The 25923-nt window shown below is 46.7% G+C and overlaps 1 protein-coding gene across 6 annotated transcripts in view; it reads left to right on the forward strand.

The window, feature by feature from the left end:
• Positions 1 to 2551: 2551 nt before the first annotated feature.
• Positions 2552 to 25923, forward strand: part of CC2D2A (coiled-coil and C2 domain containing 2A) — a 128515-nt gene continuing 105143 nt past the window's right edge. Inside the window, exons 1-4 of one of the 6 annotated variants that reach the window (XM_040237545.1) lie at positions 2552 to 2757; positions 10773 to 10832; positions 13166 to 13249; positions 15887 to 16010. In XM_040237545.1, the coding sequence (XP_040093479.1) occupies positions 10794 to 10832; positions 13166 to 13249; positions 15887 to 16010 (247 nt within the window). In that variant the 5' untranslated portion in view covers positions 2552 to 2757; positions 10773 to 10793. Of the gene's footprint in view, positions 2758 to 5942; positions 6158 to 10772; positions 10833 to 13165; positions 13250 to 14078; positions 14283 to 15829; positions 16011 to 25923 lie in introns of those variants that run through there. The other 5 variants (XM_040237546.1, XM_040237549.1, XM_040237543.1 and 2 more) reach the window with 5 other exon arrangements.

Raw genomic sequence — 25923 nt, forward strand, 5'->3', positions numbered from 1 at the left:
TTGTTTTTTTCTGATTCTCCATATGACCACTGTATCATCAGAAGTTCTTGGCTATCTGTTGCACCCTCTGACTGTCGGCAGACTCCTGAGTGTTTCCTTCTGTGTGTCTAATTTTGGACTGTGAGTTCACCTTTCGAAGGTTTCTTCGTCATCACCCAGTCATGTTCGACTCTTTGAGACCCCATGGACTGCAGCATGGATCAGGTTTATCTGCAGCAACTCTGAATGGACTACTTGAGGGTGTGTCTCTTCAGAAAAGTTTTGTATCTGCCCTTGGGTACCCAACAGGGATACAGTAGCCTGAGCCCATTTTTAAAATGGGTCCCCTGGGGAGTTCCTAAATGACGTAGGTAGCATAAATAAGGCAATTCAGCAACCTGGTGCAGGCCTGGGTTATGAACTCCCTGGAGAATATTTCTCCTGCCACATGCAGAGCTGATGAGCTAAGACAGAGCAGTTTTCTCCTGGTGTCCCAGCCTAGCGCTGGGTCACAGCCCCTTTCAATTGAAAGACTTCTTTCAATTCTGAGAGTCTTCTTTGCATTACTTCTTTGACATATTGTACTTTTTTGCTTTCTTGACTCTCTTTCTATATAACTGCAAGCATTTCTTTTTTTAATTTTATTTTACTTTACAATTCTGTATTGGTTTTGCCATACATTGACATGAATCCACCACGGGTGTACATGCGTTCCCAAACATGATCCCCCCTCCAAACCCCCTCCCCACAACATCTCTCTGGGTCATCCCCGTGTACCAGCCCCAAGCGTGCCGTATCCTGCATCGGACATAGACTGGCAATTCGATTCTTACATGACATTATACATGTTTCAATGCCATTCTCCCAAATCATCTCACCCTCTCCCTCTCCCTCTGAGTCCAAAAGTCCGCTATACACATCTGTATCTTTTTTGCTGTCCTGCATACAGGGTCATCATTGCCATATATAACTGCAAGCATTTCTTAACCTGTGACCCTCTCAGTTTCTCTCTATTACCTTTCTGTAAAGGCAAAATGCTGCTTATTTCATTGAAGGAGCCAGAAATGCCTGTGCCTGGGACCTGTTATTTGTGACCATTCAGTTCCTCCAGAAAATAATGTCCCGTGTTTTCCAGTTTGATGCCAGTGAAGGTGGGACTATACAGTCCATGGAATTCTCCAGGCCAGAATCCTGAAATGGATTTCCCTTCTCCAGAGGATCTTCCCAACCCAGGGATAGAACCCAGGTCTCCTGCATTGCAAGCGGATTCTTTACCAGCTAAGCCACAGGAAAGTCCAAGAATACTGGTGTGGGTATCCTATCCCTTCTCCAGTGGATCTTCCCAACCCAGGAATCCAACCCAGGTCTCCCGTACTGCAGGCGGATTCTTTACCAGCTGAGCCACCAGGGAAGCCCCCTACTTGATTAGGGCCCAGCTTAATGACCTTACTTTAAACTGATTACCTCTGTAAAGACCTTGTTTCCAAACAAGGTCACAGTCTGAGGTCCTGGGGATTAAGACTTGAACATATCTTTCCGGGGGACACAATTCAGCCCAGCACACTGCAGGGCAAAACCCTGGGCCTCTCTGAAATGCTGGCTGAGCAGACCAGCTCATGTGCTCATTCTGGTGCCTAGCTGACCCACCCCACCCCTCCCCCCACACACCCACACACACATAAACACACACACACAGATACATATATGCAGGCACACATAAATGCAGTCATATACCCAAACACATAGACACAGACTCAGACACACACACAGAGGCACACACACACAGATACACACACATATACATACAGAGACTCAAACACACATACAGATACATACACCCAGACACACACATGTACACGAACACCTAGACAGACAGACACACGTACACAGATACAGAGACAGACACACAGATGCACCCACATACATATACAGAGATGCCCGCACAGAAATACACACACAGATATATACACACAGAGACAGACCCAGAGACACACACAAACCCACACAGACACAGATACACAGACAGGGACCCACACAGAAGGACCCAGGTACACACATACACACGTCCTAGGATCCTTGGCCTGTGGCTTTCTTTGGTCTGTTCATTCCAGTCCTCAGTCATTGGCTTTGCCTCTTTTCCCATTTCCTTTGCTTTTTGAGCTTTACCAGTGATCTCCTCTTTCAATAAGTTCAGGGTGATTCAGAGAATAAGCAGAGTCATCACGCGCATTCAATTTTCCCTGTTTAACCAGAGAACAGTCCACAGCAACCTCAGGGAGCATGCGAGGCAGATAAGTCGGACATCCTCACCCTGTAACGAGGACCTTTCCTGATTCTAAGCCACCCATCTCTGAGCATTGCCTGCCTGCCATTGATCAGAAGTGCCCAGTGAGCGATAATGTGAGGGAGGGGGCTGCTCTGAAAACTTGGCTTCCTGTCTGCCCAGCGCCCCAGGCTCATTCTCTGTGCGCTTCCTCTGTAAGCTGTGCACTTCTGCTCCCCCTGGGTGTGTGCTTCTCTGCTAGAAGTAACCTGTCACTTTAAAAGAAAAAAAAAAGCTGTGGAGTGACCTTCCTTAGGAACGGGTTGCTAAGGGTTGCTAAGCGGGTGTTTTTGCTGAGACGTGGCTGCAGCTTCCCAGGGAGCAGCCCAGGAGCCGCCCCAACACTCAGCCTTTGCCCTCCGGAATTTTTCAGAAGCATCGTCAGGGAGAGCCGTCTCGCTCCACTTTCAACCCAGAAAGCAGAATCTGCAAAGTGCCCTGAAAAGTTCCTTAAGGTAAATCAGTTTTTCCTGGGAGCAGGGCTGGAGCAGTGAGGTCCTGCTAGCGCAGGCCTGGAGCTCAGATCTCCCCGGGATACCCTGAGCCAATTTAATGAATTGTAAATGTAGGAGTCCTTGTCGTTATATTTACGCTTTACTTTCTGAAATGAAAACATAGAGCGTGACTCGGGCTGCTTGGATTAGAGCTACTGCCTGGTACCTAGCTTGCAGGAAATGTAAGTCCAGCTCATGACAGCCCCCTGGGGGAGAATGCCTTCTAAAATCTCCCTCTACTTCCTTCCTGGGACGTGCTCGCCATCCTGTTGCATTCCTGTCTCCCGGAAACACTGGTTGCAGGCTGCATTTCTGAGTCTTTTCGTGCCAGTGGTTCAAGGGGCAAAGTACTAGTTACTGCATGCTTCACTTTCCTCAGCATTAGACAGAGGAAGGGCTGCTACAGACGAAGGCTGACTGCTCTCGCCAAGAGACAAAGAATTCTATCAGCTGCGAATTAAGCTGATCCTTTCCTTTGTTGCAAAGAGGGGCTCTGAAAGGCTAATAAAAGGCTAATAAAGGGGAAATCCATGGATGTTACTGGATGTTCATGTAATCTTTTCTGCAAGTAAATTCAGCACCAGAAAGAAATCTCTGGCGAATGGATCTCCTCAAGCTTATTTAAGGAGTCATCCAACCAAGCATGCCCTGAACAGCACCGCGGCACCAGGCTTCACCAAGGTGCTAAAGTTTAGAGTGTGCAAAAGGGAGCCAGACCAGGTCAGGAGCTCAGAGTTTGCTGGAGAGACAGACCTATAAACAGATAACAGCACAGCGAGTACTCTTGCCTGGAAAATCCCATGGATGGAGGAGCCTGGTAGGCTGCAGTCCATGGGGTCCCTAAGAGTCGGACACGACTGAGCGACTTCACTTTCACTTTTCACTTGCATGCATTGGAGAAGGCAATGGCAACCCACTCCAGTGTTCTTGCCTGGAGAATCCCAGGGACGGGGGAGCCTGGTGGGCTGCCATCTATGGGGCCGCACAGAGTCGGACACGACTGACGCGACTTAGCAGCAGCAGCAGTTGAGTGCTCAAGGGCTTCCCTAGTGGCTCAGAGGGGAAAGCGTCTGCCTGCAATGCAGAAGACCCGAGTTCGATCCCTGGGTTAGGAAGATCCCCTGGAGAAGGCAATGGCAACCCACTCCAGTACTCTTGCCTGGAAAATCCCATGGACAGAGAAGCCTGGTAGACTACAGTTCATGGGATCAACAAAGGGTCGGACACGACTGAGCGACTTCACTTTGAGTGCTCAAAGCACAGAGGGATGACCCCCACGGAGGGCCTGGGAGCACTTGGCTCATCCAGTGAATGCAGTGGGCGTATATCACATCCCACAGCCCAGATGCGGTGTTCATATGTACTCTTTGAAGACCGTATTCACTATATTGAGCTGATAAAATGATTCTATAAAGCTGCTTGCCACTCACCTTTTACTCTAGGAAACAGTGACTGAAAGAACTTGGAGAATTAGGTAAAGAAATCAAACAGGGTGTGTTTGGACCTGCCCAGAGGTCCAGGCTTTAACAAGATAAGACAGAAAAAGCTAAGTGCTGTCCATGGGTAGAAAAGGTTCATGGGCTTGAAGACAGAGGAAGGTTTCAGAAACACCCTAAACGGAAACAGAAAGGAAACTGCCCTGGGCCCAGCTGAGGTATGGGTGAGAAGCGTTATTCAGTCCAGTGACTCAAAATTGAGAACCGAAAGTGTTCGTGGGAGATTTGATGTCACCTAAGGTCTTTCTTCGGAGAAGGCAATGGCAACCCACTCCAGCACCCTTGCCTGGAAAATCCCATGGACGGAGGAGCCTGGTGGGCCGCAGTCCATGGGGTCGCTGAGTCGGACAGGACTGAGCGACTTCACTTTCACTTTTCACTTTCATGCATTGGAGAAGGAAATGGCAACCCACTCCACTGTTCTTGCCTGGAGAATCCCAGGGACGGGGGAGCCTGGTGGGCTGCCGTCTATGGGGTCGCACAGAGTCAGACACGACTGAAGTAACTTAGCAGCAGCAGCAGCAGCAAGGTCTTTCTTATGATTCCATTCCCCCGCTCCTTTTTTTTTTTTACCCTCCCTATAACTTTCTTCTACTTTCCCCCCTCTAGGATCACCTTTTCTTAAATATAACACTTTTCAATATTGAGAGCCTGGTCCATGATGGGCAATTTACTACATATAGTCTATCATTTGAAAGAAAGTGAAAGTTGCTCAGTCATGTCCAACACTTTGCGACCCCACAGACTATACAGTCCATGGAATTCTCCAGGTCAGAATACTGGAATGGGTAGCCTTTCCCTTCTCCAGGGGATCTTCCCAACCCAGGGATCAAACCCAGGTCTCCCACATTGCAGACAGATTCTTTACCAGCTGAGTCACAAGGGAAGCCCAAGAATTCTGGAATGGGTAGCCTTTCCCTTCTAGAGAGGATCTTCCTGACCCCCGAACTGAACCAAGGTCTCCTTCATTGCAGGCGGCTTCTTTACCAGCCGAGCTATCAGGGAAGCCCTGGGCCATGGAGATTCTATCATTTAACCCTAATAAAACAATCACTTATCGAGGTAGGAATTATAATCACAAGTTTAAAGATACAGAAATGTATCTCAGAGGGCTGAAGGCATTGCTCTCAAATCACAAAAGCAGCTCTATTTATCATATCACATAACTGAGAAATAGAGCTGGAATTTGAACCCAGGCCCATACAATTGTTTACAAAGTCCTCACTCTTTCTATAAAACCATGTCTTAAGTGTTCAAGAGTAGGGTGCATATATTATATTATCTTTCTTTCTTTCTTTTTATCATGGAGATATTAGAAGATCGAACCTATTATGTTATCTTTTAAGCGGCCAAGGTTGAAATGCCTCGCATACAACGCCACCCTTTTCGTATACTCTCAGTCCTTTTCCCCTGCATCCTATAGAATCTACCACAAGACGCTCTGGGTAGGACTCTGATGACTTGATGGCCCTCGGAGAAAGTCCAATTGTTTGGGTGAAGGTGTCAGTACGTTCCTTGGAAAATATCTTTGGTTTCCCACATTGAGTTAAACTAAATAAATCAGTGACCTAAAGTAGCCAAAGTCCTCTCACAAGGGGGAAGTGCTCTGTGCTTTCAGTTGTAAATATTTCCAGAATGCTGGACTAAGAGAGACAGTTACTGACATCACAAAACAAGGGTGAGCGTTGAAACAGAGAGGCAGGGGGCCATGGAGGAGGGCTGCAGCATCTGAACACACGTTTAATAACTATAATGGCAAATCGTGCAGCCTGTCCGAGTTTAACCTCAGAGGATCCCTCATCGCCTCCTGTGCACAGAGGCCTTTACTGCTGGCTGGAAGTGTTCCTGTGAGCCCCAGTGGTAAGGTACATCTAGAGAGAGCACAAATAAGGCTACACTGAACCACAGCTCTCATTTTGATGTTGCAGGAGGAATATATTATTAATGACACACGCTCAATACGCATGATGATGACAAGCTGCATATTAACGTTAGGGAGTATTGATTTGTTTTCTCAGCAACAGTGTTCATAACAAGATAAATTTTGATGTCATTTGACTTCCTTGGAAACTCATTCAAAGGTAATGATCAGGAATACACGAGAAGGAAAAAAAAATCAACCCCATCACATTTTTCATGTTCTGCTTCTATTTCTTTCATATGCAACATTTTCAATTTATGGAGGATCTTTTTTTAGCCACTAAAATATTGCAGTTCTCTTTTTCCCACTTCGTAATTACCAGAGTTGCGCTTCAGAGGGTTCCCATGTTCTGTAGCGTTTTATGTTGACTGTCTGCCCTCTGGTTCTCCCCAGATTACCTCCTTACCCTTTTATTTTTCTTAGCTGCTTGTGGCATTTCCCTTCCTCCATTTTTTTGTAGCCTGTGAGAAGGTCTGGACAGGAGACAATAGAATTTCAGATGTTTTATTTCCTTTGAACATTCTAACTCCTCGTTAGGGTCAAAGAAAGCTTGAGTGCTTCAGATGAGCTGCTTACGTGACCAAGGCCAGTTGAGTTTCCAATTCCACAGCTATTAAGAAGGGCTTATAATATGTCAGCCCTGCCGTTTCTCCTGTGTTCTCTCCTTTAATCTTCTCAGCAGCTCAAGGATAACAACGACACGCCGAAGGGCTCCAGAATGTGGTCAAGGAAGATATGGCCAGCAAAGACTGATTTAGCCATTCATTCAACAAACAGTTATCATGTCTACTGAGTACAATAGTCCTAGGCTCTAGGGCTAAACAATGAGCAAAGATTCCTGCCCTCCTTGTGTTCTAATGAGAACTTGTGTTCTAATGAGAAAGGGCAGATGGTAACAAATAAATATATATGTCAACTGGTGATAAATACCATGGAAAAAGAAATCTCTATAAGGTGGTTGGGGAGCTTCAAGGGGGTGGGGGGAGGGGGTGGTTATGGTAAGCATTCAGGGAGGATGTCTCTGATAAAATGAAATGTGAGCAGAGCCTTGAGGAAAATGAAAGAGAGAGTCTGAAAATGCTTGGGAAAGTGAGTTCTAAACAGAGCCAGTGCAAAGGCTCGGAGCCAAGAAGACTCAAGTGCAGATCTTACAAGGCCGTGTAGGCCATTGAGGGATTTTGAGCTTAACTCTGTTAAGAGAGACAGGTCACTGGAGAATTTTGAGCAAAGGAATGACATGACCTCACTTACACACTGAACAATTCACTTTGGCTTCAATACAGAGAGTGGATTGTAGGTAAGTGAAGCTGGAAACAGAGAAGTCAGAATAAGGTCGCTCAGTCATTTCTGACTCTTTGTGACCCCATGGACCGTAGTCCATGGAATTCTCCAGTCAAGAATACTGGAGTGGGTAGCCTTTCCCTTCTCCAGGGCATCTGCCCAGCCCAGGGATCAAACCCAGGTCTCCCACATTGCAGGCAGATTCTTTACCAGCTGAGCCACAAGGGAAGCTGAAGTCAGGAGACTCTTACAAAAAGGCCCTGAGAGACAACCGGGCCAGGGAAGGTGAAGCAGGTAAGGCTTCTGATGGACTGGACGTGATGCGTCGTGTGAGAGTCACAAAGTTTCTGGCCTGGTGGGGGAACAGATGGAGTTCCGTGCGTTATAGCATGTACACCACCCTTATGGCAGAAAGTGAAGAATTAAAGAGCCTCCTGATGAAAGTGAAAGAGGAGAGTGAAAAATTTGGCTTAAAGCTCAACATTCAGAAAACTAAGATCATGGCAACTGGTCCTGTCACTTCATGGCGAATAGATGAAGAAACAGAAACAGTGGCAGATCTTATTTTTGCGGGCTCCAAAATCACTGCAGATGGTGGTTGCAGCCATGAAATAAAAAGACACTTATTCCTTGGAAGAAAAGTTATGACCAACCTAGACAGCATATTAAAAAGCAGAGACGTTACTTTGTCAACAAAGGTCCATCTAGTCAAGGCTATTGTTTTTCCAGTAGTCATGAATGGATGTGAGAGTTGAGCTATAAAGAAAGCTGAGTGCCAAAGAATTGATGCTTTTGAACTGTGGTGCTGGAAAAGACTCTTGAGAGTTCTTGGACTGCAAGGAGATCCAATAAATCCATCCTAAAGGAAATCTGTCCTGAATGTTCATTGGAAGGACTGATATTGAAGCTGAAACTCCAATACTTTGGCCACCTGATGCGAAGAGTTGACTCATTTGAAAAGACCCTGATGCTGGGAAAGATTGAATGCAGGAGAAGAAGGGGACAATAGAGGATGAGATGGTTGGAAGGCATCACTGACTCAATGGACATGAATTTGGGTAAACTCAGGGAGTTGGTGATGGACAGGGAGGCCTGGTGTGTTGCAGTCCATGGGGTCGCAGAGAGTCGGACACAACTGAGTGATTGAACTGAACTGTGCATTATAGCAAGGAAGGCTGCAGGACATACAGATTCAGGGTGATGACAAGGAGCTTGTTTGAGGCATGTTAAGCCAAGAGACTGTCTTCTCAGGTAGTAGAGTGGTAAAGAATCCACCTGCCAACACAAGAGACATGGGTTCGATCCCTGGCTCAGGGATATCCCCTAGAGAGGGAAATGGCAACCCAATCCAGTATTCTTGCCTGGAACATTTCAGGAACAGAGGAGCCTGGCAGGGTCACAAAGAGTTGGACACGACTCAGTGACTGAGCACACACACAGAGGAAGGTGTCTGTCGAGCGTGTGCACACTTGAGTCTGGAGTTCTGGGGAGATGTGTGGACCTTGGTCTAAATGTGGGGAGTGTCAGTAGGCAGACAGTAGTTAAAGTCGAGAGGGAAGACAAGCTCACCGAGGGAGTGAGTTGAGGGAGGCTCTTCCCCAGATAGTGTTACGTGTGGTGCTCACCAGACCGGCAGATTGAGCAGGAGAAGCAACGGGCAGGAGAACTGGGAAAGAGTGTGCCTGAGAAGCCGAGAAAAGAAGGTCTTGCAAGAAAAAGAAGGCAACGGGTCACTTTCTTTACTCACCGCCTCTGATGGGGCAGCTAAGCTGAGGGTTGAGAACTGAACGTGAGACATGGCGATGCTGAGGTCCTCATGAAGAGGAAAAGCTAAAGTTTTACATAACCTCCTGCTCCTTCTGCCTCTGTAACTCAGCTTGCTCCTCGCAAAGTCCAGAGCACGTAGGTCACGTAGTCTCAGAAAGTGGGGACTCACAACACTAGGAACTGGAGCTTATCTCACTCACGCTTGTCCTGCTCTTTGCAGCTGCCCGGCCCCTGCAAACCTGTTTAATCAAGTGGAAATGTCAAGCACCCCTCTCCCCGTCTTGACTGCTGTTCCCGCGCGCACGTGAAATCTCTTAGTTTAAACCAGCCTATTAACAGCTGGTGTTGCCCACTGTAGTCTGTCTATAAAAGCTCTGTAACCCCTTTGTTCAGGGCTCAGAGCTTGGAGTGTTAACTCCTCTGGGCCCATCGGCGTAATAAACCTGAGTTCTCCAACTCTCTGAGTGTGGTGCTTGGTTTCTCGAGGACTGGTTTCTGCAACACTCAGAGATGCTGGCAAGAGCACCGTCGGGAAGTGTTGGGCTCAAAACACTGATCTGGAAAGAGAGGGTCTGAGGAGTTCCTTGTAGAGGGCTGAATAATTGAGTGATGGGTGGAAAGAGACATGAAACCCAGAGAGAGCTTTTTTTAAGGAAACAGCCTTTGTACACAGATGGGAATGAACCCAAAAAGCAGGAAGAATGGATTATGCAGGTGAAAGGGGGGAGACTGTCTGAATCAAGGTCCTGGATGGGGAGAGGGCAGAAGCAGGACCCAGGCAGAGACCTGGGCCCAGATGGGAACAGGACAGGCCACAGGAGCTAGTGGAAGCAGAGGGGATGCCATGACTCAGTGGGGTGGGACAGCGGAGGGGAGGGGGCCTCTCTGGCCTCACCTCTTTGCCCTTGAAATGAGAACCAAGGCCAAGAGCAGAGAGTGAGGAGGGACAGGACGGTGGACATTTAAAAGAAGAAAGTGAAAGCCACTCAGGCGTGTCTGACTCCTTGTGACCCCATGGATTGTAGCCTGCCAAGCTTCTGTGTCCATGGGATTCTCCAGGCAAGAGTACTGGAGTGAGTAGCTGTTCCCTTCTCGAAAGGATCTTCCCAACCCAGGGATGGAACCCAGGGTTCCTGCCTTGCAGGCAGATTCTTTACCGTCTAATCCACCATGGAAGGGAGAGGAGAGGCTATGAAATAATCCTTCTGGAGCTAGATTTCCACCAGGATCATCAGACACTAAGGGCAGAACCCTCTCCTGAGTCCCGCCTCCTGCACAGGAAAGCCAGGTTCCTTGCCAAGCTCATGGGGATGGGGGGTCCAGCCTCCTTCCTTCTCCTCTGGGGTTCATGTCTATCAGGCCTGGGGCCTAAGAATGTATTCCTTGGGGATGGAATCAGCTCAAACACTTCCCTAGCCATCAAGCTTAGCTTTAGAGTTGTCAATAGTAAGAAGAAAGATGTTTGGCTGAGTTCAAAGGGCCTGACTTCTTCTTTGTTCTTTGCCTGTCAGGGAGGAGCCACCACGGAGAAAATGAAGTCCAAGGAAGAAAAAGTGAAAATAATTACAGAGGTGAGCGGCGGCTTAGAGGCACCTGACGGATGTGTGAGTGTGTGCATGCACATGGGTGTCGCACGTGTTGGTGAACGGAAGTTAGGCCAGCAACAAGCACTGATTGCACACGTACTGCAAGTGCAGGGCTTCCGCAACGGCTCAGAGGTAAAGAATCCACTAGGAATGCAGCAGACACAGGAGATGCGGGTTCGATCCCTGGGTCCGGAAGATCCCCTGGAGGAGGGCCTGGCAACCCACTCCAGTGTTCTTGCCTGGAGACTCTCATGGACAGAGGAGCCTGACGGGCTGCAGTCCATGAGTGACAGCATGCTTTGTTGCCATCTCGTGAATTCCAACAGACAGCAGTTCTGAGTCACCACCTACAACGGGGCCCAGTTCTGCTGAAGCACCTGGTCTCTAACGAAATTCAACATGAGGGCAGCAGTTATAGATTATGACCGCTAATAAAATCCCCACAGAGTCCTGCAATTTCTAACTCTTTTTGTGCAAAACATCATTAAACACCATGTGGAGCAGAGGAGGAAGGCCAGCTCCAGTTTGGAGATTATAGACCACCAAACAGAAAAGAAAGTATTCCTCTCCATCTTTGCTTCTCTCTTGGCTCCAGAGCTCAGTGACTTGAGACCACAGAGGCAGAAATGGGACAATGTGCTGTTTTCACAAGCCTGAAGGAATCCAGATCAGACCAGGAAGACTCACTTTAAGCAAGATAAGTACTAACAACTTACCTCCATCTACCTGTGTTCATTCATTCATGCAACAAAGATGGATTGGGCCTCTGGTCCCTGGAGCTACAACACTGAACGGAACCCCGAGTCCTCTTGGAATTCACATTCAGTCTAATTTGAGAGCCTACTGCACAGCTTTCCATTGCTGGAGGATCAAAACTTGACTGGAAAGCCAAAAAAAAAGAAAAATTATGAAGATTTCTTGCAAGTCCGTTCTAAGTTAATAAGAACTTTGACTTGAATTAAGAGCCACAGTTGCACACTCAACATTAATGTCTTATAATCCAAGTTGGTGAATTCCTGGTAGACCCTGAAGAAGAAGGCTTGAAAGAGGGTGGGACTTGTGCCCAGTGGATGGCAGTTGGATCAGGTCCTGGAGACAAAGGCCGTGCCCCTTCCCTGGCTGGGACCTCAGTTCCCTCTGCAATTAAGGCTCAGGTCTCCTCTAACCTGAGGCCAAGCACACTGATGTGTGGTTAGAGCCCAGCCCAGCAAACTGCATGCCATTTCTTTGAAACCTTACATGATTCAAATCCATGCTTTGTGTTACACATTCCAGTAGAAGTACCGAAATTTCCCAATTTCAGGAAAATGTCAAATAAATCTGGTGTCGCAGGAGAGGTTCTAGATTCATCTTGCAACCTCTTTTACACCCAGAGGTGCTTGTGCTCTGGTTTGAAAAAGCCGGACTGGAAAACTTTAAAGCTGGAAACTAGAGAAGCTTCAGTTTTTTAAAACTTTTGACTACAAATTTAGAAAGTATCATGTGGAAAAAGAAGCCAAATTGGCATTGTTACAGGATTTCTCCCTTTTCAAAAAGACCTGCAAAAATTCCCGTTAAGTCCAAACATCCATGGTGATTTCACACATATCCTCATTAACCTCTACCTGCTTGTAAGGCTGGGAGCAGAGAAGCCCAACCCTGGAAACCCTTAGGGTGATTCTGTCTTCTTGGGCTAGGGGCCTCCATCTGGGTCAGAACATCGGTCCTGGCAGATCCACTTGCTGGTGGCCTTTATGACATTATGACTTTTGAAGGAAGTCACCAGGCACCTCTTGTGCTCACAAGGCCTGAAACACAGTGAAAGTAAAAAGTCGCTCAGTCGTGACTGACTCTTTGGGACCCCATGGACTATACAGTCCATGGAATTCTCCAGGCCAGAATAAAGGAGTGGGTGGCCTCTCCCTTTTCCAGGGCATCTTCCCAACCCAGGGATCGAACCCAGGTCTCCCACATTGCAGGTGGATTCTTTTACCATCTGAGCCACAAGGAAAGCCCCCTGGAACACAGTAAGCACCCAGTTAATGCCCCAGGCCTGAATGGGCACCTGAGGCCATGGAATCTCCAACACTGTCTCATTGACCATCTTCCCATTTGGATACAACTTTTCAAGAATGTGTCTCTTTGGAGCAAAGCAGATGGTGGCTGTGCAGCTCTGTCAACTGCCCCTTCACCCACGTTCAGCATTAGGGGGTGTGGGGTCCAGGCCAAGGCGGCCATTGGAACACCTAAGAATTCCACCCCTCTTCCTTTCTTACCATTTTTTCCTGATTTACACATACACACCAAGTGACCACACCTCCATTTGCATTTTCACAAAGGAGTTCATTGACGACCATGAGGATGCAGAAGAGGAAAGACAGAAGAAGCCCTCGAAGGTTCCAAGACAAAAGAGAAAGAAGCAGGTAGGGATGGCAGAAGCCCGCGTCTGCCTACGGGGCTGTCAGTTAAGAGCCCACTGCACCCAGAGGGGCTGCGCGGCCTCCCATGGGTACCAGCACTTGGGATTCCCTGGAGGAGATAGGGATGCGGGTGGGTGGTCCAGGTGAAGGACCCCGTGTGGGCCTCATGGATGACCCTCACCATGAAGCAGTGTTTGGAACATCTTTCCCGTAAGGTTTTTCCCATTCCTGGAGAGAAGTTTGGAAATGCTAGAAAGAGGCCCTTCAGTACCCCCGTCATTGTCAACCACAAATCAGCTCTTGCCATGGCTGCTTGCCATCTGCCTCTACCAGGATTAAAGCACGTGCTGCTGAAGCCACTGACCTCCAACATCCCCTAGAGGAGTTCAGGGTGGAGAGCAGACATGAGGCGCTCTGTGCTCTGGGAAACTGGCAGCATCGGTCTTTAGACAGTCAGATGTTCTCAGGAGCTGATTTTACGAGCCCACTTCTTATATCTCCTCGTATCTAGAAAAACACTCAACTCCTTCATGGTGATGACTGTTTCTCGTGACTAGCAGAAGCTTCACGAGACCAGCAGAAACTTTCTACAAAAAAAAATACATGCTCGATTGCATGTACCTACCCTTTACCAAAACCACTAATATACCGTCTTTCCCCCTCTCCCTCTTTGGAGCAGGTTCTCAGAGCTATCAGAGGTGCTGTCTCCCAGGCTGCAGTCCTCATTTTGGCCCAAATAAAACTTAACTCGCAGCTCCCATATTGTGCATCTTTTTTTTCTTTCTTTTTTTTTTTAAGTCGACATCATCAAAGGCCATAAACTAAGATGTGCAGTAGATGGCAGTGCAGGATAGCAAATCCTGGGACCTCCCACTTTCTCCAACTCCAAGCCCAAATTCCGCCTCTGTCTAAACAAGAGGCCAGCCCCCTTCTCCTGGCAGAATGCTGGCTGGTGGTCCCGCCCCTGGCCCTGCTCTCCCTCAGAAACTGCCCTCCCTGGGTTGAAGCATCCTGGAGTAAGGTCCACCTTCTCAAGGTAAATAGATGCCCTCGCCAAGGAGTTGTCCCCTGCGGAGGGAGGCAGGAAAGATCTCGTGGAGGGGCGGTTTGCTTGGGAAAATCCAGATGCCAGCAAGGGAGGAGGGAGCAGGAGGAAACGCCATTTTGAGCCAGCAGTCACATGACGGGGCTGCCTGGAAGGGGGGCCAAGGAGGTGGGGAGGGCAACAGGAGAGCTGAAGTCTGGAGAGAGACCCCGTTTTCAGCTCCCTGCCTCATCCAGCACCATCCCACTGGGATAAACTGGGCCATGGCGCCTCCTTCTCTGCTGGTGGATGGAGCGGGCCAGTGGGGGTAGCGGGGGGGTGGGGCGGGGGGGGGGGGCGGAAATGGTACCCGGCCAGGGGGCTGGTCCCCTGGCCACTCAGGGAGCTTTAACCCTTCCTGCAGGGCCAGCCGGGGGCCAGGGAAGCCCCAAGGAGGCAGCAGACGAGCAAGTGCAGAAGCAAAGAGCTCAAGTCCCCAGTTCAAGGCCACAGGCACAGTGAGCAGGGCTGAACAGGGTGGATGTGCAGCTACTGAGCCGGAGGAAGGCATGGGGATGGAGAGAAGGTGTGCGCCTTCCAGAGACATGTCTCATTCCTCCACTGCACAGGAGCCCTGATCACAGACCACGTGCAGTCTTCCAGGCTTTGTGAGAAACCTGGGGGACGGTTTCTAACCCCAGTGGCCCTTCAGAATCACTAGGGGATTTTTTAATATATATATCAGAAGTCTCAGGTCTACCCCAGGACATTTATTTAAGTCAGAATGTCTGTGGTTTACCAAGTGCCTGATAGGTAGCAGCATCTCAGTGAATGGGCCTTTTATTTCCTTTCGTTTACAGAGAGGAAGGAAGGTAGGCAGTTCACTAAGTCACCTAGAGTCCCACTGTACATTGGGGTTCAGAGGCCAGCCTTTGGCCTCTACTGCTGCTTCTGCTCACCTGCCCACCCTCCTCTAAGAGTCTGGGGGAGGAGTCAGAGGCTGGTTTTGCCTTAGCTTAACCCAGGACATCTTGACTGCTTCTTTCAAATGGGTTTCCCTGGTGGTTCAGTAGTACAGTACCCGCCTACCAATGCAGCAGAAGCAGTTTCAGTCCCTGGTCAGGAAGATCCCCTGGAGTAGGAAATGGCAACCCACTCCAGTGTTCTTGCCTGGAGAACCCCATGGACAGAGGAAGAAGGGTCTGGCGGGCTGCAGTCCATGGGGTCGCAAAAAGTCAGACACAACCAAGCTTACTCTCTCACCAAATGAGTTAGAGCTGGGATCAAGCAGTCTGATACTGATTTTTCTAGTTCCCTTTCCTCCAGATTTTTACAGAGCGCTACACATTGTACCTAGAAAAAGTGAAAATACTCATTTTATTTTAGGATGCCTGGGTCACTCTCTCCAACAAGAAACCTCTTAGAGAAAGGATCACCACTGTTTCCTGTGGGGTGAGAGGGTGATGACCACAGAGACCCAGGTGACAGAGACCAGGATTATCCAGATCTGAATAGGATCGAGGCCTATCCCTTTGCTAAGTGACCCACCTCGTCCCGAGACAGGATCTGAGTCAACCAAAGCTCTGGGAGCCACAACCTTGACCCTCTGCCCACAGCTGCCGGCTGCCGGCCGCGAGGAAATGGTGTTGGAAAACTCCCCTGTGGACGACCAACAGGAGCCGGTGCAAGAGGGCTCAGACACTCGCCTCCTGGGCATGACGAGCCGACGGGGCCCCCGGAGTAAGTATCTCTGCGTTCAGTTCATTCAGTATTTATCTGCTGCCTCCTGTGATGGGCACAGAGCAACACGGGCACTTGGCGTGGGAACTGGTTGTTTTTTTTTTTCTGGTACGTGTCCACCACCCTCCACAACACTTCATCCCTGTTCTGAGAGTAAATTTCTAGGTTAGCATCTGTCTGCAAGACAGGACACAACCACAGGACATGGTTATATAGCTACAGAATTTTGGAAGCACTCAGTGAAACAGACATGGTGCAAATAATCAGATAGGTAGAAATTCAAAGGCAGGTGAAATAGCAAGGCATATTTGTCAATGATGGGACTGGAATCAGATGTTGGAAAATCTGAGGATGTCTCTGAGGCTCTCGGAGACCTTGTCCTTTGAGGATCCCTTCTCTTATCCCTCCCCCAACCCCTCCTACAACCCATACACACTCAATTTCCCCTCCAGAAACCGTGGCCTGTATTTTACCACTGGATTATTCTTCCTCATCACAGTGACCATCATTCATTATTTGCTCATTGTAGGGAAAATTATTACCCCTCACTTGTTGCTTTAAAAAAAATCTATTAATTATTTGACTGCTTCAGGTCTTAATTGTGACACGTGGGATCTTAGATCTTTGTTGCAGCATGTAGGATCTCTAGCTGTGGCATGTGGGATCAAGTTCCCTGACCAGCGATTGAACTCGGCTCCCTGCATTGGGGAATCTTAGCCGCTGCACCACCAGGGAGGTCCTTGTTCCTTTTTTCGAACAATGGACTAGACCAGAGAAGGAAGTGTGTTACACTTCTTAACTGTTACATAATGATTAATCAGTTGTTACCCTATTTCCCTGTAACTAGTTCAGTTCAGTTCAGTCGCTCAGTCGTGTCTGACTCTTTGCGACCCCATGAATCGCAGCATGCAAGGCCTCCCTGTCCATCACCAACTCCCGGAGTTCACTCAGACTCACGTCCATCAAGTCAGTGATGCCATCCAGCCGTCTCATCCTCTGTTGTCCCCTTCTCCTCCTGCTCCCAATCCCTCCCAGCATCAGAGTCTTTTCCAATGAGTCAACTCTTCACATGAGGTGGCCAAAGTACTGGAGTTTCAGCTTTAGCATCATTCCTTCCAGAGAAATCCCAGGGCTGATCTCCTTCAGAATGGACTGGTTGGATCTCCTTGCAGTCCAAGGGACTCTCAAGAGCCTTTCCAACACCACACTTCAAAAGCATCAATTCTTCGGCGCTCAGTCTTCTTCACAGTCCAACTCTCATATCCATACATGACTACTGGAAAAACCATAGCCTTGACTAGATGGGCCTTAGTCGGCAAAGTAATGTCTCTGCTTTTGAATATGCTATCTAGGTTGGTCATAACTTTTCTTCCAAGAAGTAAGTGTCTTAATTTCATGGCTGCAATCACCATCTGCAGTGATTTTGGAGCCCCCCAAAATAAAGTCTGACACTGTTTCCACTGTTTCCCCATCCATTTCCCATGAAGTGATGGGATCAGATGCCATGATCTTCATTTTCTGAATGTTGAGCTTTAAGCCAACTTTTTCACTCTCCTCTTTCACTTTCATCAAGAGGCTTTTTAGTTCCTCTTCACTTTCTGCCTTAAGGGTGGTGTCATCTGCATATCTGAGGTTATTGATATTTCTCCCGGCAATCTTGATTCCAGTTTGTGTTTCTTCCAGTCCAGCGTTTCTCATGATGTACTCTGCATAGAAGTTAAATAAGCAGGGTGACAACATACAGCCTTGACATACTCCTTTTCCTGTTTGAAACCAGTCTGTTGTTCCATGTCCAGTTCTAACTGTTGCTTCCTGACCTGCATACAGATTCTCAAGAGGCAGGTCAGGTGGTCTGGTATTCCCATCTCTTTCAGAATTTTCCACAGTTTATTGTGATCCACACAGTCAAAGGCTAAGCTGGGAGTAAAGTACCTATTGCTTTTGGAAGCAAGCTCATCTGAAGTCCAACCCTAAGAAAAATGTGGTTCCCATCCGAGAGCAATAATGCAATAGGACTGGTACAAATGACTAAAGCAGAACCATGCTTGAGCCCACGCAGCTGCTTCTGTTCCTAAATGCACGGAATTGCTCATTACTGAAGATCACAGTTTATCTTAGTGTGCTCAGGCTGCCCGAATATACTATACCATAGACTGGATGGTTCAAAAAAAACCTAACTTTTATTTTATTTTCTCACAAATTCTGGAGGCTGGAAGTCCACGATCAAGGTGCCCACGGGGTCCGTGTCCAGTGAGGCCTGTCTTGTAGGTGACTGCCATCTCCTGTGTATTCCCTCTGGCGACTCCTCCTAGAAGGTCACTAACCCTTTTGCATTAGGGCCCCACCATATGACCTTCTTAGAGGTCCTGTCCCCACATACCATCACACTGAGGGTCAGGGCTTCAACTTATAAATGTTGTGGGGACAGTTCAGTCCATAGCACAACTATGGAATATTTAATTACTTGTTTTAAGCTCAAGGGGGGAAAAAATGTCAGAATGTGTCCAGGAATAAAGCCTATATGAAATGTGAATTCTTTCCTTCTTTCTAAAATGGGAGAGATAACGCTTCGGTGTCACCATGGGGTTGATAGTGAGGATCAAATCAAGAGGATGTGCAAACATTTTAAATAGTGTGTGCTGTTTTAAATGTTTAAATAATATGCATTAGTATTCTAAATTGGAGATTGAAATGGCAACCCATTCCAGTATTCTTGCATGGAAAAGTCCCATGGACAGAGGAGCCTGGGGGGCTACAGTCCATGGGTCTCAAAGAGTCAGATACAGCTGAGCGCTTGTCAGCGGCAGTATTCTAACGAGATTAATACACAGCAACTAAGGGGGCTCAGAGGGAGATAAGGGCTTCCCATGTGGCACTAATGGTAGACAGTCTGACTGCCAAGGCAAGAGACACAGAGATGTGGGTTTGATCCCGGGTTGGGAAGATCCCCTGGAGAAGGAAATGGCAAGCCACTCCAGTATCCTTGCCTGGAAAATTCCATGGACAGAGGAGCCCGATGGGCTACAGTCCATGGGGTCTCAGAGTATTAGACACGACCTTGCACAGACCTAGTAGTATAGTGAAAAGTGAAACCAAAAGTCACTCGGTCATGTCCAACTCTTTGTGACCCCATGGAATATACAGTCCATGGAATTCTATAGACCAGAATACTGGAGTGGGTAGCCTTTCCTTTCTCCAGGGAATCTTCCCGACTGACAGATTGAACCCAGGTCTCCCACAATGCAGGATTCTTCACCAGCTGAGCCACAAGGGAGGCCCAAGACAAACCCAACCAGCATCTGGTGCACTGGCCGGGAATCAAACCCGGGTCTCCCTCGAGGGAGGCGAGAATTCTACCTCTAACCACAAATGCGGTAGTGTAGTAGAGAGAGATAAGAGACAATCTATGCATTAGTCCAAAAGAAAAAAATAAAAACCACTATTTATGATTTGAAGAGGGAAGGGACGAGCCAATGCTAAGGTGTGCCTGCCTGAGAAAGGTTGTGACCAGCCGGCCACTCAGGGCAGAGCTGGAGGCTGATGCCGATTCGGCAGCACTGGTGAGTGAGATGTAGAGGAAACCCCAAATGAGCTGGGGGCGCTGGGTGGATGAGCAGCCCAAGTGGACAGGCATCCATCAGAAACCAGAGGTCAAGACCAGCAGGAAGTCGGTCAGTGGTCAAGAGAGCAGATCAGGTCTCATTCACTGTGTCAGTGCAGGTCAGAGTGAGAGGCAGATGTGTTCAAGGAGTGAGGATCCCAAGGAGACTGCCTGAGACAGGCATACATCAGAAGCCGTACACGACGTGCAGGAATCTCCGTGGGGAGGGGCGGTCCTGGGGACCGAGGGCTCCAGACGGAGAGCTCTGAAACACAAAAATGAGTGCAGAAAACAGTGCATCTGAAAGCTACCGTGTCTCTTCTTTTTTAATTAACTTTTATTGGAGTATAGTTGCTTTACCATGTTGTGCTAGTTTCTGCGGTACAGCAAAATGAATCAGACATACGTGCACATATGTCCCCTCTTTTTAAATGTCCCTTGCCAGGCACGTGACCACAGAGCATTAAGTAGAGTTCCCTGTGCTCTCCCCTGGAGGAGGGCATGGCTGCCCACTCCAGTATCCTTGCCTGGAGAATCCCATGGACAGAGGAGCTGGGCAGGCTACAGTTCATGGGGACACGACTGAGAGACTAGGCGTGCATGCATGCCTGTGCTATACAGTAAGCTCTCATTAGTTGTCTATTTTAAGTTGCTTCAGTCACGTCTTAAGTCCTTAAGACCCTTTGGTCAGTAATCCACCAGACTCCTCTGTCCATGGGATTTCCCAGGTAAGAATACTGGAGTGGGTTGCCATGCCCTTCTCCAGGGGATCTTCCTGGCCAAGGAATCGAACCCATGGCTCCCGCGTCTCCTGCCTTGCAGGCAGATTCTTTACACTGAGCTACCAGGGAAGCCCCATCTATTTTATACATAGCATCACTAGTATATGTGTGTCAACCCCAATCTCCCTGTTCCTCCCACCACCTCCTGGTGTCTATACATTTATTCTTCTCTACATTTGTGTCTCTGTTTCTGCTTTGCAAATAGGTTTATCTGCACCATTATTCTGATTCCACATATGTGCGTTAATATACAATATTTGTTCTTCTCTTTCTGACTTGCTTCACTCTGTATGACAGTCTCTAGGTCCACCCATGTCTCTGCAAATGACACGATTGTTTAGCAAAAGGGATTTCCATCATGCAGGGCATGTTTTCTACTAGACCCCTTTTCTTATTTTTTCCGCAGTGCAACGGGAAACATGACCTTATTTCCTGTACTAACAACATTTCAGCTCATCTTTTAAGGTTTTATATGTATGGTTATCAAAGGAATTTGGGTATTCTCAAAGTAAATCTGATGTCACCAAGGCAACTGCCAAGAATCCTAAACATCGTACCATCGGGGACCCTATTTTTCATTATGAAAATTCAAATCTACACAGAAGTAAAAAGTATAGTGAAGCGTATCTTATCCAAGGATTAACAAGATTTTGCCACATTTTTTTTCCTTCCTTGTCTTTGCCAGAGTATTTTTAATTATTAAAAGAAAAAAACTTTCCATCTCAATCGTTTTTTGAGATACAGTTCAGTAGAATTACCTATATTCATGCTGTTGTGCAATAGATCTTGAGAACTAGTTCATTTTGTAAAATTGAAATGCTATCCCTGTTAAAGAGCAGCTCCCCTTTCCCTCCCCGGGACCCTGGAAACCACCATTCTACTCTCTGTTCCAGTGAATTTGACAACCTTTGATGCCTCTTGGGCTTCCCTGGTAGCTTGGTGGTAAGGAATCTGCTTGCGGTGCAGGAGATGCGAGAGAAATGGGTTTGATCCCCGGGTCGGGAAGATCCCCTAGAGAAGGAAATGGCACCCTACTCCAGCATTCTTGCCTGGAGAATCCCACGGACAGAGGAGCCTGGTGTACTCCATTCCATAGGGTCGCAAAGAGTCAGACCCAACTGAAGCACCTGAGCACGCACAGACACAGATGCCCAGTGTAAGTGGAATCAGACAGTGTTTGTCTCCGTGACTGGCTAACTTCACTGGGTATCATGTCTGCAAGGATCATATTTTAGCCTGCGACAGGGATCCCTTTTAAGGCTGAATAATATTCCACATGTCCCAAGACTACCCTTGGCTTATCCATTTATCTTTCATGAACTTTTGGGTTGCTTCTCCCTCTTGACTATTGCTAATAATGCTGCTTTCAAAATGAACATGCGAATACCTCTTCAAGATCCTACTTTTAATTTTGTTGGATATATACCAAGAAGTGAAATTCCTGGTTCCTATGGTATTTCTAGGCTTCCCAGGTGTCTCAGTGGCAAATAATCCACCTGCCAATGCAAGAGACATGGGTTTGACCCTTGGGTCAGGAAGATCCCCTGGAGAAGGAAATGGCAACCCTCTACATTATTCTTACTTGGAGAATCCCATGGAAAGAGGCTACAGTCTATAGGGTCACAAAGACTTGGACATGACTAAACACGAGCAAGAACAAATATGACTTTTCTAATTTGAATTTTTTGAGGAAACCATCATTACTCTTTTCCATACCAGGTACACCAAAATTTTACATGCCCACCAATAATGCACAAAGCTTCCCGTTTTTCCATATCTTCACCAACACTGGTTGTTTTCCTTTTGTTTGTTTGTTTTGAATAGTAGCCACCCTCATTGGTGTGAGATGATATCTCACTGAGGTTTTACTTTGTGTTTTTCTAATGAGTAGTTGTAGCTCAGTCGGTAAAGAATCTGCCTGCAATGCAGGAGACCCGGGTTCGATCCTTGGGTTGGGAAGATCCCCTGGAGAAGGAAATGGCAATCCAACCCAGTATCCTTGCCTGGAAAATCTCATGGATACAAGAGCCTGGTAGGCTGCAGTCCATGGGGTTGCAAAGAGTCGGGCACGACTGAGCAACTAACACTTACTTACTTACTTACTTAATGAGTAGTGATGTTGACCATCTTTTCACAAGCTTGTTGACCAGTTATCATCACTGCAGAAAGGCCTATCCCTTGCCCATTTTCTGATCAGATTACTTGCTTTCTTGTTATTATTGTTGAGTTGTAGGAGTTATTTACATATCCTGGGCAATAATCCCTGATCAGATACATGATTTGTAAATATTCTCTTCCACTCCATACTTCGTCTTCTCACTCTGTTGACTGTGTCCTCCAAGGCACAGAAGTTTGAAGTGTTTTAGCCTTTGTCTACTTTAGTCTTCGTTGCCGGTGATTTTGGTGTCACATCCAAGAAATCATTACCAATCTCAATGTCAGAAGATTTCCTCTGTGTTTTTCTAGAAATTTTATAATTTTAGGTCTTACAATTATGACTTCAATCCATCTTGAGTTTATTGTATAAGGTAAGGGCCAACTTCATTCTTCTCCATGTGGATAGCAAGTTTCCCATCACCATTTGTTGAAGATACTGTCTTTTCCCCAATGAGTGAGCTTCACATCCTTGTTGAAGATTATTTGGCCATATCTGCAAGGTTTTACTTCTGAGCTCTCTATTCTATTTTATTGGTCTATATGTCTGTCTTTGTGCCAGTACTAAACTGCTGTCATTGCTGTAGTTTTGTAATGTTTTCAAATCATGAAGTCTGAGCCTGCAACTCTTCTTTTTCAAAACTGGTTTGGCTATTGCAAGGTCCCTTAATATTTCATATGAATTTTAGGATGAATTTTTTTAATGAGAAAAATGCCATTGAGATTGTGATAGGGATTGCACTAAATCTATTGATTGCCTTCAGTAATATTGATGTTTTAATAGTATTAAGTTTTCCAGTTTACAAATATGAGATGACTTTCCATTTATTTGTATCTTTAATTTCTCTCAGCAGTGTTTTACAGTTTACAGTGTACAAGTGTTTTCCCTCTTTGATTAAATCCGTTCCTAAGTGTTTTATTGTTTTCATGCTATTATAAATGCAACCGTTTTCTTAGTTTCCTTTTTTAGATGTTTCATGGTTAGTGTATAGAAAGACAACTAATTTTTGCATATGAATTTTCTATGCTACAACTTTGCTGAATTTGCTTGTTTCCACAGTTTGTGCATGCATACTTGTGTGTGTGTGTGTGTGTGTGTGTGTAATCTTTAGGATTTTCTCTACAAAAGACCATATCATCTTATACCCTGAGGAAACCAGAATTGAAAAAGATACATATTCCCCCAATGTTCACTGCAGTATTATTTGCAATAGCTGGCACATGGAAGCAACCTAGATGTCCATCAGCAGAGGAATGGATAGGGAATTTGTGGTACATGTGCACAGTGGAATATTACTCGCCTATAAAAAGGAACACACTTGAGTCACTTCTAATGAGGTCAATGAACCTAGGGCCTATTATACGGATCGAAGGAAGTCTGAGAGAGAAAGACAAAGGCCGTATATTAATGCTTATATATGGGATCTAGAAAGATAGTACAGATGATCCTACATGCAGAGCAGCAAAGGAGACACAGATGTAAAGAAGAGACTTTTGGACACAGTGGGGGAAGGAGAGGATGGGATGATTTGAGAGAATAGCACTGAAACATACACATTACTGTATGTAAGGTAGATGGCCGGTGGGAGTTTGATCCATGATGCAGGGAACCCAAAGCCAGTGCTCGTGACATCCTAGAGGGACAGGGTGGGGAGGGAGGTGGGAGAAGCGTTCAGGAGGACACAGTATACCTATGGCAGATTCATGCTGATGTATGGCAAAAACCATCACAATATTGTAAAGTCATTATCCTCCAATTAAGATAAATAATAATTTTTTTAAAAAAGACCGTGTCATCTGCACACAGAGATAACTTTACTTCTTCCTCTCCAATCTGGATGCCTTTTGTAACTTATTCTATGTTAGTCTATTGGCTCTGTTAGTACTCTAGACTGGGGAGCTTATTAGCAGCAGAAATTTATTTCTCACAGTTCCGAAGCCTGAGAAATCCAAGGTAAAGGCACCAGCAGATATGGTGTCTGGTAAGGAGAGTCTCCTTTTTGGTTCCTATGTGGCTGTCTTCTTGCTGTGTTCTCACAAGGTAGAAGGGACAAGGGAGCTCTCTGGGGTATTTTTCATAAGCGCACTAATCCCAGTCATGAAAGCTCTACCCTCTCATGACCTAATCACCTCCCAGAGGCTCTGCCTCCAAATACCATCACCCTGGGGATTAGTTTTCAACATCGAAGTTTGGGAGGGCACAGCCTATGGCTCTTGCCAAATGCTCGGGTCTGGATTTGTAGCACTGTGTTGAATAGAAGTAGAGAGGTGGGGCTTCCTTGCCTTGTTCCTCATCTTGGAGGAGGTGCTTTCAGGTTTTCACAACTGAGGATGTTAGTTGTGGGCTCTTCATATATGACCTTTACCATGTTGAAGTAATTTCCTTCTGTTCCGAGTTTGTTGAATGTTTTTATCGTAAAACGATGTTGGATTTTGTCTGATGCTTTTTCTGTATCCATTCAGGTGATCACGCGGTTTCTGGCCTTTGTTCTGTGAATGAGGTGTGTTACATTGATTGATTTTCATATATTGAGTCCTTCTGGCACCCCTCCCCAACCTGGGCTGGGACTAATAAAAGGTTCAAAAGGCTGTTTCTCATGACTGATTTATAAACACTACTTACCTACCTTTTTTCTAGGCAAAACCTCAGATTCAGTGGTTTCCCTATTCCAAAAAGGTTTATCCTAAGGAAGTTGTGGAACTGTTTTAAGCTCATATGATTTCATTATATTTTTCTTCCTTAAACACTTACTTGTTTACCTGAAGCATCCTCCTCTCCCCCAGAAAGAGAAAAAGAGAAAGAGAAAGAGGAGGAACAGAAGGATGGAGGGAAGAGACAGACAAACAAATGATAAATCTGGCAACCTTGAACTTTGAGAGTAAAAGAGGAAAGAAAGGAAGAAGAAAAGAACGACAAATAGATCATAAATCTCGAACTCAAAGAGAGAGAGAGAGAAAGCAGACAAACAAACAGATGATAAACCTGATGACCTTGAACTCTGAGAACTTAATACTGTGTGCTAAGCCAGGCACACCTTTGGCCACCTCATGCAAAGAGTTGACTCATTGGAAAAGACTCGGATGCTGGGAGGGATTGGGGGCAGGAGGAGAAGGGGATGACCGAGGATGAGATGGCTGGATGGCATCACTGACTCGGTGGACGTGAGTCTGAGTGAACTCTGGGAGATGGTGATGGACAGGGAGGCCTGGTGTGCTGCGATTCATGGGGTCGCAAAGAGGTGGACATGACTGAGCGACTGAACTGAACTAAGCTGAAGCCAGGCAGCAAGCTTTCTGATGAGATTTCCATCAAGATTCCTCATTCTCTTTTCTTATGCTTACTCCATTATGTTGCTCAAGATTGAGAGAAATAAAC

Source organism: Oryx dammah, unplaced genomic scaffold (genome assembly GCF_014754425.2).
Source record: "Oryx dammah isolate SB20612 unplaced genomic scaffold, SCBI_Odam_1.1 HiC_scaffold_3, whole genome shotgun sequence".
In the NCBI taxonomy this organism is placed as follows: Eukaryota; Metazoa; Chordata; class Mammalia; order Artiodactyla; family Bovidae; genus Oryx; species Oryx dammah.